We start from the raw sequence: 17,547 nt of genomic DNA on the forward strand, positions 1-17,547 counted from the left end.
GAATTCTTTATTCTTCCTGCCGTTTTAAACTATATTCATTATGTACACTAGTTTTCTGTAGTAATATTTGCATAGTAAATTATGCTTTACGCTGTGGGAGGCAGATTTGCAAATTAGATAATCATACCCTTTATTAAAAAGGTGTTTTGAGTAAAGCTTTTGAAATGCTATTGAAAAATTTCTCTAACTCTAGTCCAACCCACAACTGAATCATAGATACTGGATGTATTCATTACGCACCATTTCAGTTTTTAGTGAATTATTATTTACAAGCATACCATACCTCAGTGTGATGACAATGAAAGCAAGAGGCTGAGATGCAAAACTCAGTCCCACTGTCACTACTCTGATGATCACACAGTGCTAACAAGCCACAGTAACGTATGACCTACTCATATAATATGATGCATACAATCTTGTGAATGTAAACTAAACTTCCGCCTCTCATAAGTATTAGTACAAGACTGAAGAAAAATAAATTGCATCAACAAACAATTCTGTCTCTAAGAATAAGCAGCTTTACTTCAGCTTTATTTCTCTTCCTAGTTATTTGCAAGCTTCCTAGTTGTTTTCCTAGGCTCATGGGTTTTTTCCTCTTCTAACAAAATTCCCAATGAAATGGACTTGCAGGTATTTAATCTCTAACTGTATACTAAACATTCGCACACCAGTGCCTAAAAATAAACACCTAAGCAGCCTGATTTACAAAGCATCCACAGTTTGCATCATTGTCAAAAAATGAGATGTGGGTCTTCATAATTTTTTAAAACTAGCGCATTTATTAGATGCCTAACTTTGAGAATCCAAGTAGGAGGATTCAGAAAACTAATTTTAGTACAGAATTTAAGCAAAATATCTGTAGTCCTATTTGTGGGAGTTGCCTGAAAGAAACTGAACCCATCCTCTATTTTCAAATTATATTTGAATTTATACATCTCAGGGTTTTTGGCAGTCCTTTCTACTTAAATGAGATTCTGTCTGGTGACAGTGATGAAACACACTCAATACTACTAAGTAAAAACATCCATTTCTAGGACTGTAAATGGAAGGCATAGCTTTCCATGTTTTCAAGCTTGTCATCGAAAAGTTGGACCCAGTACAGAAATACATGGCTCTGACGACAAGTCCCATCAGCCAAATAGGATAAATCATATTCACCAAATCCCAAAACAGAAAAGACAGAGAATGAATTATGAGTCTTACGGTTTCAGTTCTAGAAGAGAGGACCTTTCAATAACAGTGTCAAGCTTCTGTGTGTTTATCAGTAGCAGACCATGAAGGTTGCTTGGCCACCTCCTACAAAAAACTTCCTTTCAGTTGCTTACAACTCTTTCAGTCTGAAACCATCAATTTCTGTACAAGGCATCTACAGGATATTCCATCTGAAAAAGTTGTTTCCATCAAAAGCAGAGAAGTTTTCAACATTCAAAACTTTTCATATTACTACATCTGAAAACTGTCATGCCCTCATGTTTTTGGAGAAGCAGTTTGACAAGGAAATGGCCTTTTGTCACAAGTATGCTTTTCACTTTTTCTAGGAAAAACTTTGGAAATCCGGTCAAGTTCTACTTCCTGAAAAATGTAATTTTTCACACAGTGAAGAGTTTCTTGTTAACAATTGAAAGCTCTAAAGATTCCTTGTTCACAGGACAGTTGTTTCAAGGTATAAAACTGAAAAACTCACAGGAATACCAGGAGGATTAAATCAGAATAGGGTCTGGAATAAAAAAACAAGGGAAAAGGAGACCAACACAGGGAAAAACAGCCAGTGATGGAACTGAGGTCAGACCCAAATACACTGCAATCAATTCATTTTCAAAGCCTAGAACACAAGACAGCTCCAAGTCCTCAGTGGTTCTTTTGAATCATGTTGATGGCCTATGCCACTACATGCTGATCACCTGTAATATAACATATCTTGTTAATCTGCCCTCTCTTCTTGTGGTCACATATACAAAGTTTCCCTATTTTATGCACATTTCTGAGTGCAGAATTCTCTCATAAATGAAGTGTTAGATTTGACAAATCCATCAGCAAAAAAAATCCTGGTACACTGAACATACTTTCTGCTGACATATCAAAGATAAACACTCATCTACAGTAGTCTATGTCTCATCACGAGGAGTTACTAGTTTTTATCCCCATATGAGTTAGCACAACAGTGAAGACCAAAATCCTTCCCTAGTCTTATTTTCAGATAGTGAATGTCATCTGCTGGTCACAGTGGAACAGTTCATTGGCAAAGGAAAACACACTACCTGAAACTTAAGCTGTACAAACTGAAGGTTGTCCTGGTTTCAGCTGGGATATTAAACCGTTCTTCTTTTTCCCCGATTTTCTCCCCCATCCCACTGGATGGGGGGGAGTGAGTGAGCGGCTGCGTGGTGCTTAGTTGCTGGCTGGGGTTAAACCACGACAAAGGTATAACAGCATTCAGAAGGAAACTGCTTCTTTGGTTTTTCACCCCTCAAATCTCTTTTAAAAATCGATAAGAAAACTATTTCCATTTAGGCTGTTGTTACATAAGTAGAACTATTTTCTTTTATGCTTGCAAACAGCATCAAAGTTTTATGTTAAAATTTTTTAGGTTTTGCTCTTTGGAAACAACTTTGACCCTGACAGCTGTCAAGGGTCACTAGGCTATGTGCTGGTTTTGGCTGGGGTAGAGTTAATTTTCTTCACAGTAGCTGGTATGGGGCTATGGTTTGGGTTTGTGCTGGAAACAGTGTTGATAATTCAGGGAGGTGTTCATTACCACTGAGCAGTGCTCACACAGTACCAAGGCCTTTTCTGTTCCTCACCCCACCCCACCAGCGAGGAGGCTGGGAGGGGACAAGAAGTTGGGAGGGGACACAGCCGGGACAGCTGACCCCAAATGACCAAGGGATATTCCAGACCATAGGACGTCATGCTCGGCAATAATCCAGGGGGGACATTGGCGCAGGGGCTGCTGCTCGGGGACTGGTTGGGCATCGGTCATGGTGGGGAGCAATTGCTTTCATTTGCATCACTTGCCTTTCCTGGGGTTTATTTCTCTCTGTTATTTTCCTTTTCATTAACTTATTATTATTATCATCATCATCATCATTTTATTTCAATTATTAAACTGTTCTTGTCTCAACCCACAAGTTTTCTCACTTTTACCCTTCCAATTCTCTCCCCCATCCTGCTGCGGGGGGATTGAGCGAGCGGCTGTGTGGGGCTTAGTTGCCGACTGAGGTTAAACCACGACAGGCTATTATTAACAGAGCAGACTGTCTTAACTGCTTGGAAGTTGTAATTCCTGGTATAATGTTTACTTTCTTTATAGATTCAGAGCCTCATACATTCCATCTCTGAAAAGGATAAGTAAAGAGGTTTTTTCCTCTTATCCCCTCCATCCCTCCCTCTGATCTGCCTTCTAACTATACATAGGTCCAACATATCTATACTACTGAGAGCTGTTTCTCTTTTTTAGCTGTTCTCTGAAAATTTAAAACTCTTAGCAACAGATAAAAGTGATATTGGGTAAGGAGTCATACAACTACATTTCAGGCTCGATGTTAAAAACAGGCCAATCAACTCAACAGCCATTACAACATATGCTGCTGTAGCCAGAAGCTTCGATGAACATTAGCTAATAGTATATCACCCTAATACAGTGTAAATGTGTTAATTTTTAAGGTAATTAGGAGAATTCCATGCTAATTAATAAAATAAAAAAAAAATCTCACAGGATCAACAGTGCTACAGAGGTTCTAGGCACACATCCAAATTAACAAAACATTTTTTGTTTAACTTCATGCTGATCCTGCAAATTCTACCTTATTATGCTAATCTTATGTGTATTATTCAAAACTGTGCAGTTCCCTTTTATTCTTAGAAATTATGTTGTATTTGTAGCTACTGCAACAAGTAATGGAAAAATCTAGGATATTATCAGTTGGGAGGGTACTGTTGCTTTAGAACCTGGAAGGAAGCAGCTACCCTTTGATTCTTGCAGCATCACAAAGATGAGCTTTATAAAATACTATTTTTCCCCTTTCTGGAAAGCATAGCAGATACCCAACAGGAAAATTTTCCTAATCTCTGACCAGATTTATTATAAACCATGCACATTACAACAGTCATATTTCAAAGTAGGAATCCTATAATCTTTCAGGATCAAGCAAGTAGGGCGAATGTGCGTGTCTTCTGCGGCTGTAGTAACTGACATGGCCTGACTTGTCTCAGTAGAAATCTTACCTCTGCGTAATGACCAACCAGACATTAATTGCAGAGATTCTCTTACTGTTACATTAATCCCATAGCTGAAATCTTCACAGGGGAATTATAACATGTAAAAATAAAATCCAAATAAATCTAAATATTAACCCTTCCAGAACACCCTACACCAACTCTAATGAGCACTTCATTCACTTTGCAGTGAACATGGAACAGTATGTCCAAGAGAAGCAATAACTGCTTATTTATCTCATAAGCTATCAGCCATATAGCATAATAATGGACACCAAATTTTAACTTCTAAGGATCTTATTGTAAGTTTTCAAATATTACACTTTCCATTTTATGATGCTGAAGTCCATAGTCAACCTGTGTAACTAGGAAAATTGGTGCCTATCAAATATTGCTGGAAGAAGGGACTGGGAATTTATGCTCTGAGTCACCTCTGTTTTGTCCTTAAACGAAGGAAAGGAGATGCATCATCAGCTCTCTCCTGGGCAACACAGTTTAAAAGTATCAAAGCATACACAGCTATCAAAATCCTTTGTGGCGAGATACAACAATGCACTTAGACACTTACAGTACTAAATTGTATATTAACCGTCAATATTTTCTTTACACAAATGTAAAATAAATCAGGTTTTGTAACTAAAATGAATAATGCATACATTCTGTTTTGAGTCAATACTCATTCATGTACCTAATTCAATTTAAAAAAATTATTCAAAACAAATTAAATGCAACCACCCACAGAATTTTCAGTCTATCCCAACAGCATTACAGAAGCTAGATGTGCTTTACTCAAATTTAGGTGTGCCAGGCCTTACTGGCTGGCAAAAAATTAATAAACTATAGAGCCACTTTATGAAGATTAATAGTATACCATACCTCAGTTCTTTAAGTCACTTTGTCCCTCTTGTTATATGTCTTTTAATATGTCCATTCTGATGTAACGTTCCCCAGACTATTTTGCACCCCAGACTGTTTTGATCTGATTTACTTGATTTAAAATAATATCAAAAAGTATACATTTATCTTAAAAGGTATACACATTCACCTCTAATGTAAAGGACATCAATCAGAATGATGTATTGAAAGTTGTTTACTCAAAAAAAAAAAAGTATCTTTAATCATTAAATTCTTGTAGTCTTAGAGAAACTCCAGCAGATATTCGGGTCAGGGACAGAAAGACTTGAGGAGTCTGAAGAGCAAGGACTATCTGCCAGGAAATTCTTCATGGGCTTAGGGACATATACTGTCAGAGTTTCACTGCTCAGAAAAAGTGCAATAATACTTTCAAGCATAAATAACTATTTAAAAAAATGTCACCATGTACACTCAGAAATTGTGGTTTATCTGTAAACATGTAAATGGATAAAGCCTCTGCTTGACTGTGCGTGAAACTGCATTTGAGCATACACTGCATGATGTAAAAAATAAACGTTTAGTAACTAGAAAATCAAAAAGCTTGGAAGACTAATTAGTGATTATTTGTTCAGCTTCTTAAAGATTCAAATTTGGTCCTTTTTTGCTCTAAGGTGCCAAAATATTGTTACTAAGCTGTTAAGCAAACAACTGCTGCTTTAAAGGACTCTCTGCTTATCATTCAGTAACATAAAAGCACAAAAAGCTGCCACAAAGTACCGTCTAGACAGAAATACCCACATGCATTTCCCAGCAAACAACTCACCTGCCTCAGGAGTGAATTATGCAAGACATAGTAAAGCAAGAGGCTTAAAAATTCAGAGACAGTAAACACAGTCTCAAGGACCTGGCAAACTATGCGGACTTTTACTCTTTTCCTGCTACTCTTGCATACACATTCAAGGAGGGAGTATAACAAGAAGTTCACAGATATCACCCCTACATGTGACCACCACATTCATTTAGACCATTCACCAACCTGGAGTCTCCTCCTTTACTGTATTCAAGTTCTTCCTTTTCAAAATTTCACATTTTGACATCACTTATGATGTTAACTACAGTATTAAGGCCTTTGCAGATACCTATTATACACAATCACATATTATTTTCTAGATGCTTTTAATTTTATTTTACCAATATCACAACTTCCACCTTGCCAAGCAAAGATATTCCACTCCTCTACTAAGGTGCATGTCTATGCTGGGGATTTAACCTAACCTTTCAAATCCCTTTGTTTAGTATTGCTTTATTTTCTAAAAAAAATTCTAAAATAAAAAAATTCCACATTCTTGCAAATTTTCAAAACTAACCAGAACTCTCCTTAATTAATTCTCCTAAGGAATCCACCTTTTCTATAGAAATAAATCAATTTGAATAAGAATTATGTGGACAGTTACGTGCATGTGAAAATAGGAGCTTTAATGGAAACTATAGATACAGCTAACCTCCGTGATAAATAAGCTGGAAACGTACACAATGGGAAAGAATTCTTTTGCCCTTTTGAGTTTATAAAGTGAGACTTTCATAGTCATTAATCTGTACACATACTTGCAACTGTATCAGCCAAAACAGATCAAATTCATTGTTACTGTACTACTGACCAAATCACATATCAAATATGGCACTCAAAGCATATTTAGCTCTCGTGAGAATAAAGCTTAACACACTAGGCATGTTTCTTATATAAAATAAGACCTCGTGGCAATTGCACTTCATTTCTATGGACCTTTTTCTATTGCCTAATACTTAATTAATTTATATACACTGGAGAAAGAAATTCTGCATTACTGGAGTTTCCAATTTATTGAATAATGGGCACTCAGTTTCCTGGCAAGTCCATCCATACTTCATATTGCACTGAAAGGAATATTTGTTTGCTTTCTAGGACCTCTGCCCAACCTTTTCATGTGAGTCCTCTGCTGTGCCCATTTCTTTTTCTCTCACAGTACTCAAAATGTCATGGAGCTTTGGCATTTTCCTTCACATAGAAATAACTTGTCCCTGCTGTGTCTTTTAACGATCAATACACACCTTGGCCATTTAAAGCATCCTAAACTATCTAAACTAATTCACCCTCTGTTATCTAAAACCATTTGAACGATGGCTGTTAGTGATTTTGATTCACATTTCCCTCAATTATTGCCTTATCACCAGCTGTAAACATTGTACTGTTCACGGTTCATCTAGCAACCGCATGTCCATCACTCATATCTACAGGTTTTCAAATAAACAGCAAGCTTTCAGCAATTATTCAAAAATAATTAAACACCCAGGAATAGCAGCCTGAACTCTGACCTTCTGCATTTATTCGTACTCTTTAAGAACATAAGCACTTTTTTTACCATCTGGTCTCTGTTTTTTAATGCAAAACAAAGCAACTGTTCTTTTGTTTGTGAAACCAGAAGAAGTTATGCTTGTATTTGTATATGGCAACCCCCCTGCCAGCATTAGGAAAGTTACTGAAAACAACTTCCATTTGGGTTTCAAGCATAGGGACACAAAACATACATTTTCAACATCCAAACTATTTCTACTTGCCCAATTTCCCCCTTCCAATCCACACTATTCATAAGCCAACACCTTCAATTTAATGTTGCAAATACTCTTGTTATGCTAGTAAGTTACAGCATTCCCTCTGTTGTTAAAAAAGCACAAATCTTCTTCCTCATTTTTCACGGGGAAGTAGCCAGGAAGAAAAGCCTAGAATCTTGAAAATCACCACCCAAAAGATAAAAGTTTCAAAAAGTCCTAAGAAACAAACAAACAAACAAAAAAATTTTTATATTCTTTCTTGTTTCATTTTGTTTTGTATATGATTGGTATTTCTTACCTCAAACAAACACACAGATTCACTCATTAATAGGCCACATTTCTTCATCCTAATTTCTGAGAGCCCATTGGGCTAGGATTATTCACAGGAGTCTGCTGAGCCACATTTGAGCCAGCTTTAGCCCAACAGTGCTTAAAAATACTGAGTAGAAAGTAACAAAACCAACAAAACCATGACATCCAGTGTTAAGCAGGGCTGCACAGCTAATTTGAAACTGCTGCTTTAGACAAACGTTCATCTAAAGGGCTTAAAATATAAGCATTTGCACTTTCATGTGTTCTTAGCTTGAAACACAGAGATTTATGAATCTGTTTTTTCAGATTTTCAGATGCACGGCTACATATCAGCCTAATTGAAATTCAAACGACCACTTTGTAACTACTCTGCATGTACTGAAGAAGTACATTCTGCTATAAACCCATCAGAGAAAATAGTTAAAATGCTGAGCTCCAGAGGATTTAGCAGAATATGCCATTGTGTAACCTTGTGACGTTTAGTTACCCAGGGCAATGCAGCAAGCCTGAAGCTGCTGGGGCTGTGCTTCCCTTGAACAGCTATCGGTTGTAACTTTCATCAGACATGAGCGTACAGCAAATAAGAACTCCCACCTCAAAGTATTCTGGCTTTGCTCTATGTATCACTTTCTCTTTCAAGGACGTACGGTATTTTAGTACAGTTACTGTATTTGGCGAAGGCAAATAATCTGTTTCCAGTCCTTAACACCTAGTCCCAAGATTATTAAGAGTCCCAAGACTTTTATACTAAATGGGGGGGGAAATCCCAACCACCAAAACCCATCAACAATGCAACTGTGTGAGGGCATTGCTTTGAACAGAATGTTCAAAATGCAAACAGATAAAGCCATCGTGCAATAACAGCAACTCTCCTTTTTAATAGGAACAGGACTAAAAATGATAGGACTCAGAAGCTAAATCACAGCAAACTGGCAGGTTTTCAGAAGCCTGCAGAAAACTCACCAAACCAGTTACAGGATTGTACACCATATATCTCACCTTCTTACATCATGGTGCTTGTGTCACAGCTGTATCTCAGACAAGATTCTCCAGCATAGTATCTGCTTCTTTTTATATTTTAATCTTTAAATAATGAGAGGCCTAAACAGTTACTCGGATATATAGTTATAAAGGAAAACTGATTTAAGGGGATTTTTCAGGTCTTCACTTATTTTATACCAGAAGTGGAATTCCTACAGCTTTTCCACTACAATGAAGAAAAGAAAAAAAAAAAAAAACCAAACAAAAAAACCAACCACCAACAACCACCAACATATGTGTTTCTGTAAACATTAAGGTTTGTTTGTTTGCTTTTAACAGACACTTACATAATGAAGAAAGTTGCAAACTACATTCTGACTGGAGAAATTATAACTCGTGTTTTGTTTGTTAAATTACAAAAATTATACAGCTTTGGGTTAAGTTTCTTGATTGGATATCTTATGTAAGTACCAGTATGAAACAAATCATTAATATTAAAAATAAAATTACCATTTTGAAATTTGTCTTGCATCAGTTAGTTGATAACAGACATAATGTAAGCATATGTATCACACGTACTACTCTTTCTTTCAGTGCCATCACTTGCAGTACTATCATCACCTAATTAATTCTCCTTAACTACAAAATTATTTTGATTAAATCTTTCAGCTTTTGTCGCTGCATGTTCAGGTTACACGTCAGGCACTCTACCAGCATATTTAGGTATTTGATACCTTCCTTTGGAGGTTTTTTTTAAGTGCTTTATTCATAACAGTTTTCAATATTTCTAAGAATATATTTTGACAAAAAAAATCCCAAGTATGCAATACATTTTAAGTCTTATAGTAAAACCTCGTGGATTCTAAATCACTAATATTAAGCATGCAAAGTTACAAAGCAGAATTATTGGCAGATGTATCCAGAGAACTGGCCTATAGTAATATCATACATCTAATATTAAAAGAGTGGGTGTGATTGAAAAAGAAACTCACATTTATGAAGGTACGTTCTATAGATAGGAAGAGCTTTTAATTCCTTTTTGGTAGTAACTAGTGCCTCAATAAGCTAAATCTCAATGTGTATCTGTGACAAAACTAGATTTGATAATGAACATTTCTGTAAGATCAGAATAATCCATTCCTGTATGTATTTCAAATTACAAATATCTGCTGCAACAGGAGAAACAATCGGAACAGTAAGAATAATAAGATCTCCTAGATTGGATATATTATGATTACACTATTTAGTCTGTGATGCCTTGCAAGATAACACACTTTTTTTTATTTTAAAAACTACCTGCGTTACAGATGACAGAATATGTGAAGTTGTATTATATGCCTACTAACAGTGCACACAATTTTCAGCTGATATGAAGCCATATTTCTGTTGCTGCTTTACATCCATGGAGATCTGACCCAGTGTCTTTCATAGTCTGAATGTTTCACATTCATTTTAAATTAATCACTTTCTGTCTCAACAAATAATTATGTTGGTTTGTGGGACTAAGTGCAAGGATCACATTAGGTCTGATGGATGTGGCTACACATCTGCATTTAGGCTCAGGATTTATACAAGATTTAAAAGGAATAAAAATTGAATCTGATATACATAAATAATAAATATAATATTTACAATTATATAAATTATGCATTACATAAAACTACATACAAGTGTAGTGAAACACACTATGTTCTTATTTACATTGCTTCTACAGAGAAGCACTTTACTGGGAAAGAATGATTCATTGAACAAAATCCTGTCTGATCTATGCCTACAAAGACTTCCTCCACCTATGTCTAAATCATGTATCTAAAGTAGGGCAAGTAATGTGTAAGTATGCATAAATTATTACCAACTCTTCATTTAAATTATTAAAATCAATGATCTTAGTGAACGTCTGCTAAACAGAGTCCTCTGAACATGAGATTACATAAGATTAAGTGCCATCTTTGCCATTAAGTATGAACATTCATTTTGGCAACATGACACAAAGGCAATTAAAACGGCCTTGGAGGTGCAGCTACAAAGCCTTGCCAAAGCCCCGACAGTCTTTTGGGACTTTTTTAGAAGGATGCAATGGAAACATAAGCACAGAAAGGAACCACAGCAACTGTCATAAATAAATAAAAAAAAACAAAATGGAAAAAAAACCAAAAAACAACACCTTACCATATGGCAAATTCCCAGAACAATCCACTGTAAATACAAGCAGACAACACTGGTTTCATTCGTCAGTGTAAGCAAATTTTAAATAACTTAGTATTTCATTATGTCAGTAACTGCTCAAAAAGCATCTACTCGCATCCATACACTAATGGACACCATGTGCTTTTTTAATACATTTGGATATATGCAATCAAAAACTGTGCACAGCACAGGTATTGTTTCTCAGCTGTCAGAAAGAGTTTTAGACTCAGTTTCTCTGGAGTCAGAAAGATTATTTGCCTTGGCCACTCAGAATATGCTCAAGTGTTTGCTGCACAAGACATAACAAGCCTTCAGATCTCACACTCTGAAAGACAAATGGAGAAAAGCTTTTCTCCCAGAGGCAATCAGGGTACAGGGGTTCAGGCCAGTGTCCCTGCCCACCATTCCAGATGACACCCTTCTCTAGACACATCCGTACAGAATTTGACTGCTGACATGGACATTTCTTGTGTAAATAGTAGAGAAGCAGACTTCTTTGTAACCTTGTCTGTGCCAGGTGACCATCCTTCTCTACCCTCCTTCCCCTCATTCTCCTTTTCCCTTCCAGCACAGCCACCTGTCCACCTCCTGCTGATTCACCTCCTTGTTGAAAACAGACCAAAAAAAGGGCAAAGAAAAACCTCAAAGAACTGGCATTTGGCAGCACAAGAAACAGTGTGCCAAGTCTTACCATCAGGCTTTATTTTCTATCCCCTCACACAACAGCAGCATCTAGGGACCGACAAAGAATGGAACATCACTGATCTATGTAGCACTGGGTCATGGAGCAGATAGCCCCAGCCAACTGGCCTACACCACTCCAGCAGCAAATCTGCAGAACCTTCCTAGTGTTGCAACCATGCCCTGCCACAAGAGAAAAGTGAGTCTTCAAAAGCAAAAAAGTTATCAAAGTCCTACTTCATGTGAAGCCCCTCTTCACTTTACAAATATAACTATTAAGAGTATAATAAGCTTTTGGACTCTTCTCTCAGCACTGTAACTTATTACATATAATGCAATTCACAGCTGAGTGGAAAGTTCAAACACACATTGCACTGCCTTCTTAAAAAAAAAAAAAAAAAAGGAGAAAAAAAATTTTTGAAGTGGCAGGTTTTTTTCAGATCTTCAAAAACCCTCACTATGTTTTCCTTGCCTCTCAAGTCCAAATTGCTGAGAGCTCAAGAGGGAAAAAAAAAAAAGTCATAGTTTTTATTGGTCCTTTTTAATAATGTAAAGCAGATCTATACCTCAGAGCATCATGGAATTAAAGTATGTGAGTTTACCACCTGCCATAAAAACGAGAGAAAAAAAACACCTTATGCCACTAAAAAAGCATAACTCATTCTCAGTATTCTGCTGTGCAGTGGTTCACAAGGGATCAAAACCACATTTGTGACTGGCCCAGAGCTGAGTATTTTTCATTCTGCACTATGGACAGGTATAGGTTTCAGGAGCTGTTAAAACACAGCTCCAGCTTCTTTGCTTTTCAACACTCCATGCATTATTTAGGTCTAAAGAAAAATTACTTCAATAGCAAACAGTATAATCTTTTAATGAATTAACTTCCTCATATCAGCAATCTGTTTATAGACAAAAAGCAACGATCTAATTTTCAAATGTAAATAAATACTTCTCACTAGTCACTGAGATAAGTTAACTATTCATAATTCTTGATTTAATAAGAGGGATGGTCTTCCACACAAGGAATAGATTTAGAAGTACACCAAACATTGATGAAACAAAATTACCAATAGACCATTGTCAGTAAAGAAGTTTATGTTCTTTTTGGGGTTTTTTTTCTGACACCCATCCCTTATTTTCTTCTTTTTACTTAAGAAATTAAAATTTATGCTATAGATTTAACAAGACCTGCTGAAGAAATAATGGGATAAGATAAGGAAACTAAGCATTTTAAATTCTGTCTTCAGTATGTCTTCTTTGGGTTTTGTTATTCTTGCTATTGCAACTTTTTGAATGTTAAAAATTTTTGAGGGTTTATATAGGTGATATTCTTATACATTTGGAATGTGTAACCTATCCCTAGAACAACATCTACTTCGAGACAGATCTGTTTGTAATTGGTAGAGATTGAAAAATAATTATTTTTCACTTGACCTACTACACCTCTATAGATGATGTAATCATGTATTTATCTTGTACCAACCTGATTGTTTCATACTCAGAACTGTGTCCTATTAATAAAATTACACATAATTTAAACCTGACATCTACTTTATCTATTGTTTTGCTCTTGAAGATATGGGATCATTTTGAGGAATTTGATGACATGCTCTGACCAAAAATCAGGAATCTGCTACACTCCTGAAAGTAGTAGATAAACTGGATTTGCAGAGTAAGTGTAGCAACTAATCTTACTTCCCCTCCCAAGATAAATACAGCAAAATAAAGAATAGAGATGAAATAAAGATAGCGTAAAGTGCAAAATAGCTTTTATCCCATTATCAGCAAAGCTAGAGAATAGGCCGTGGTAGAACTCAAAAGAACTGTTACCAAGACACGTCCCTGATTTCTCCAAGGCTACTGCTATCACTAACACAGAATCCCGGCCCTCCTTGTGTCCTTCACAACTGCAATCCAACCCACTGGCTCAAAGGATTCATTTCAAATCAAGACTACATTTGCTGTACAAAGACCCAGCACCCTCTGACTCGGTCTGGGCTCTGACTGCCCAGGAGGCAGCTTTGCAGAAGAGGGCCTGAGGGCACAAGGTGGGCACGAGCCCACGGTGTGCCTTGGCAGCAAAGAAGGGCAACAGCCTCCCATGCTGCGCTGAAAGTTACGTCACCCAGAGTCATTGTTTTTCCCCTTTATTCAGCACGTGCTAGACTATACAGAATCACCGAATGGTTTGGGTTGGAAGGGACCTTGAAGACCATCTAGTTCCAGCCCCCCTGCCATGGGCAGGGACACCTTCCACTAGACCAGGTTGCTCAAAGCCCCATCCAACCTGGCCTTGAACACTGCCAGGGATGGGGCATCCACAGCGTCTCTGGGCAACCTGTGCCAGTGTCTCACCACCCTCACAGGGAAGAACTTCTTCCTTGCATCTAATCTAAATCTAATCTCTTTCAGTTTAAAACCATAATCCCTCATCCTACCACTACAGTCCCTGGTAAGGAGTCCATCCCCATCTCTCCTGTAGGCCCCCTTTAAGTACTGGATGACTGCTGTAGGGTCTCCCTGGAGCCTTCTCTTCTCCAGGCTGAACAACCCTAACTCTCAACTCAACACTCTTCCTGTAGGAATGACCAAACCAATGCACAAGAACATTCACAAACTTAGAAATATAACTGTACTTTGAAATTTGATTCCATAAAATGCCATTTTGTGATAAGATGCATTTCGACTCAGGAGTCCCATATCAAATTTAATAGCAAAAGATGTCTCTCCATTTGCTACAAAGAAACCACCCTCAAGCCTAAAAGCAAGCTGTAATGTAGCTCCAAATATGAATTAATTCCTTATTTAAAATTCAAACACTTTACAAGATATACAGAAAAACAATAGATTTGCAGAGCTAAGAAATAAAGAGGATATTTTTGCTCATGGATTGCTTCCAAAAGAAGTGAAGAAAGTGGAATTTGGAAGCAGTTTTGAAATGTGAACACGTGCGAACTGATAATGCTTACTAAAGTGTTTGCTAATTTAGCCCAATTATCATCATCCATCTTTTGTTAGTATGATGTTTTCAAAATCTGCTGTTCTCCTCCGAAGCTGAGGGAATCTACACGACCCTCCAAAGAAACACTTGTGTTGTAAACTTGCACAAAAGAAAATAAAATTCATTAAGCAATTTTCATAATGGGCCTGCCAGTGTTATGGCTGTAATGGGATAAGTATTAACAGTCAGTGGTTGCCAAATTATTCTATCAATATATATCTTCAATTTGACCGTTATTTTTGTAGTGTGCATTATTCAATGATCCTAGGGCAAGAAAGTGCATGTGAATAAGCTGTGCTAATAAAACATCAGCTATATCACCAGTAGCCACATCTTGAAGGATATTGGAGAAAAGCAGGGGATTGTATCAGGCATTCTCAAGAACGCAAGTCCAGGATGACAGCTGAGGTCTATTACTTGTGTTTGGCCTATTACTGGTGCTTGGTTTCGTACCTCATCCTTGATACTGGACTGTGACTCAGATGCTACTTGCATTGTTTACTTTTAATGCATTGTTTGCATTAAAGTGCATCACAATCCCATTACAACTGGAAAATAGTCTTAAAGACATGCAGGGAAATTTTTTAACTAGCTCAAGAACTCTGCTGGAACCTTTTTCAAATTATCATATGCCTCTTGTAATATTTTCTATGCTCTTCCTTATATAATGCAATAGTAACATTGTATGGACACAGACATTAGGAAGAAACACATTTTTATTTACTCTTATTTACAGCAAACTTTGCTTTAAGGATTTGGTAATTTCATGGCTCCCTCAGTATTTATACCTCCAAATGACTTCAAATGAGCAGCATCGACAAGCAAGCATAGGAAACTGATATGAAATTTACACTGTATTCCTTAAAGACAGGAACATTCAGGAGTTTTATATAGTGAGAGAGACACTGTAGATTTAATATCCAAACTTACTGAATGATAATAAATTCATTAAATAGATTTTTCTGGCCTCACAGGCAACTAGCACTGCAACTACTTCTATCCCAGAACATTTTTATTGTTAAAAAGATTCACTTAAAACAGAGCGGCACGAATGAATTCATCAAGATCACTGCTATTATAATGAATCATTAATATCCTAGTGAAAAATTTATTATTATGAATAATACATTCAAAATGATGAGACAGAAAATGAAGCATTACTCTGCAATGTATCAGAGAATCAAAGTGATGTTATGGAAGTTGGTAAGATAAAAAACATCATTTTTTGCTCTAAATCTTTCTAGCTGTCTTTCCAGATGCTTTACCTTTATTTTATTTTCTCATCAAACATTTATATTTTAGCTGAAGAAAAAACAAATATGTTAAGAAACATTCTTCCCTTTGTATAAATAAAATGTCCAAGTATACCCATTACTTTGCTCACAAAACCAGTTCTGCCCTCAGAAGGCACATTTTGTCTTCAAAACCCTTATTTGAGCATATGTGATTGTGAAACAAAACCCCTCCTTTGCAACAAATAGCAAAGTTAATTTTTCAAACTACTCTATCTACTACAGATATAGCAGAGTTACAGTAGGCTTAGATAACAAACTGATTAGACAAGATAATTTTGATACTTGCACTATTACTCTGCTCAGTTAGGGAATTAGAAGGACTTAAAGTAATAATCATCTCAACGTAAATGTCACGGAATAAAAACTTCTCACAAATAGAATAATCACTCTCCTGTGGACTTAAAATCAGAGTAATCAAATGTGTCTTTGAATTACAGTACCCAAAAATTGCACTGTAGCTTACTACAACTGAGTTTGGACAACCGAAATCACAGGCACATTACTGAGGTGGACTTCTGCAGCTAACTCGTTTTAAAGTGAGCCCAAAACAGAAAGCACAGCCTTAGAGTCCAGCCAAACGGCCATGACAAAGGAACAATTAAACTTTGAAGGGGGATTAAGTATTCCTTATATTATTGATAGATTTGATTTGTCCGTTCTCCTAGACAGATCTGTATACAGTACATCAAAACAAGCAATCTTATAACTATATCCTTGCTTCACACATTACACTTAAAACACTCAGCAGTACCTTAGAATTTGATGTGGATTCCAAAAAGCAAAGCCTGTTGCCAAATCCTTCAGCAGCAAGACACAATTTCTGTTGCTCCTTGTGAACAGTTGCAGTGCACTGCAGAACCACTTCATCATCCTACCAAAAACCAAACAAAAACAGAACAGTGGTTATGCCTCTGACCCAACAAGATCTGTAACAGAAGTCAGTATGTAGGAAATAAATACAAATGTTATGGGACTAAATCCTGGTGGTAATATAGTCAAAGCAGATCTTGTCAAAAAACCTGACAGAACAGAAGCACACCCTTATTTAAATCCCAGTTCTCCAACGTAACATAACCATGAGCTACAGAATCCCTTTGCAGAAATATGGTTTAAGTTAAAAAGAAAGAAAACTTGGTTGTAATGAGTCTGTTTTCTAGCAGAGGTTTTCTGTTTAAGGATAGAAAAAATAGTACCACCCTGTGCATTCCACCCATTCATTTATGAAGCAAAATTAGAGTTTCCAATAATAAATTTCACATGAAGACATCATATTTAACACTGTAAATAAAATGTAATACAATAAAACTATAGGATAAAGCATGCAACTGGAAGCAGAACAGGATGAGACTACAAAAATGCACGCATTAAGGCAGGCATGTTTACCAAAAAGTTATTCTTGCAGGCAGCTTTTTACATAGGGACATTTAGAAA

General features: G+C 36.6%; 1 protein-coding gene across 1 annotated transcript in view; it reads right to left on the reverse strand.

Moving 5' to 3' along the window:
* The window catches only part of RYR2 (ryanodine receptor 2 (cardiac)), a 342,788-nt gene extending 325,467 nt beyond the window's left edge, over positions 1–17,321 (reverse strand). Inside the window, exons 1-2 of the mRNA XM_010562945.1 lie at positions 17,310–17,321; positions 16,868–16,987 (exon numbers count right to left, since the gene is read on the reverse strand). Coding sequence (XP_010561247.1) covers positions 16,868–16,987; positions 17,310–17,321 — 132 coding nt within the window. The remainder of the gene's footprint in view (positions 1–16,867; positions 16,988–17,309) is intronic.
* Between the last annotated feature and the right edge of the window lie 226 nt (positions 17,322–17,547).

This window comes from Haliaeetus leucocephalus, unplaced genomic scaffold, assembly GCF_000737465.1.
Source record: "Haliaeetus leucocephalus isolate CR32 unplaced genomic scaffold, Haliaeetus_leucocephalus-4.0 Scaffold162, whole genome shotgun sequence".
In the NCBI taxonomy this organism is placed as follows: Eukaryota; Metazoa; Chordata; class Aves; order Accipitriformes; family Accipitridae; genus Haliaeetus; species Haliaeetus leucocephalus.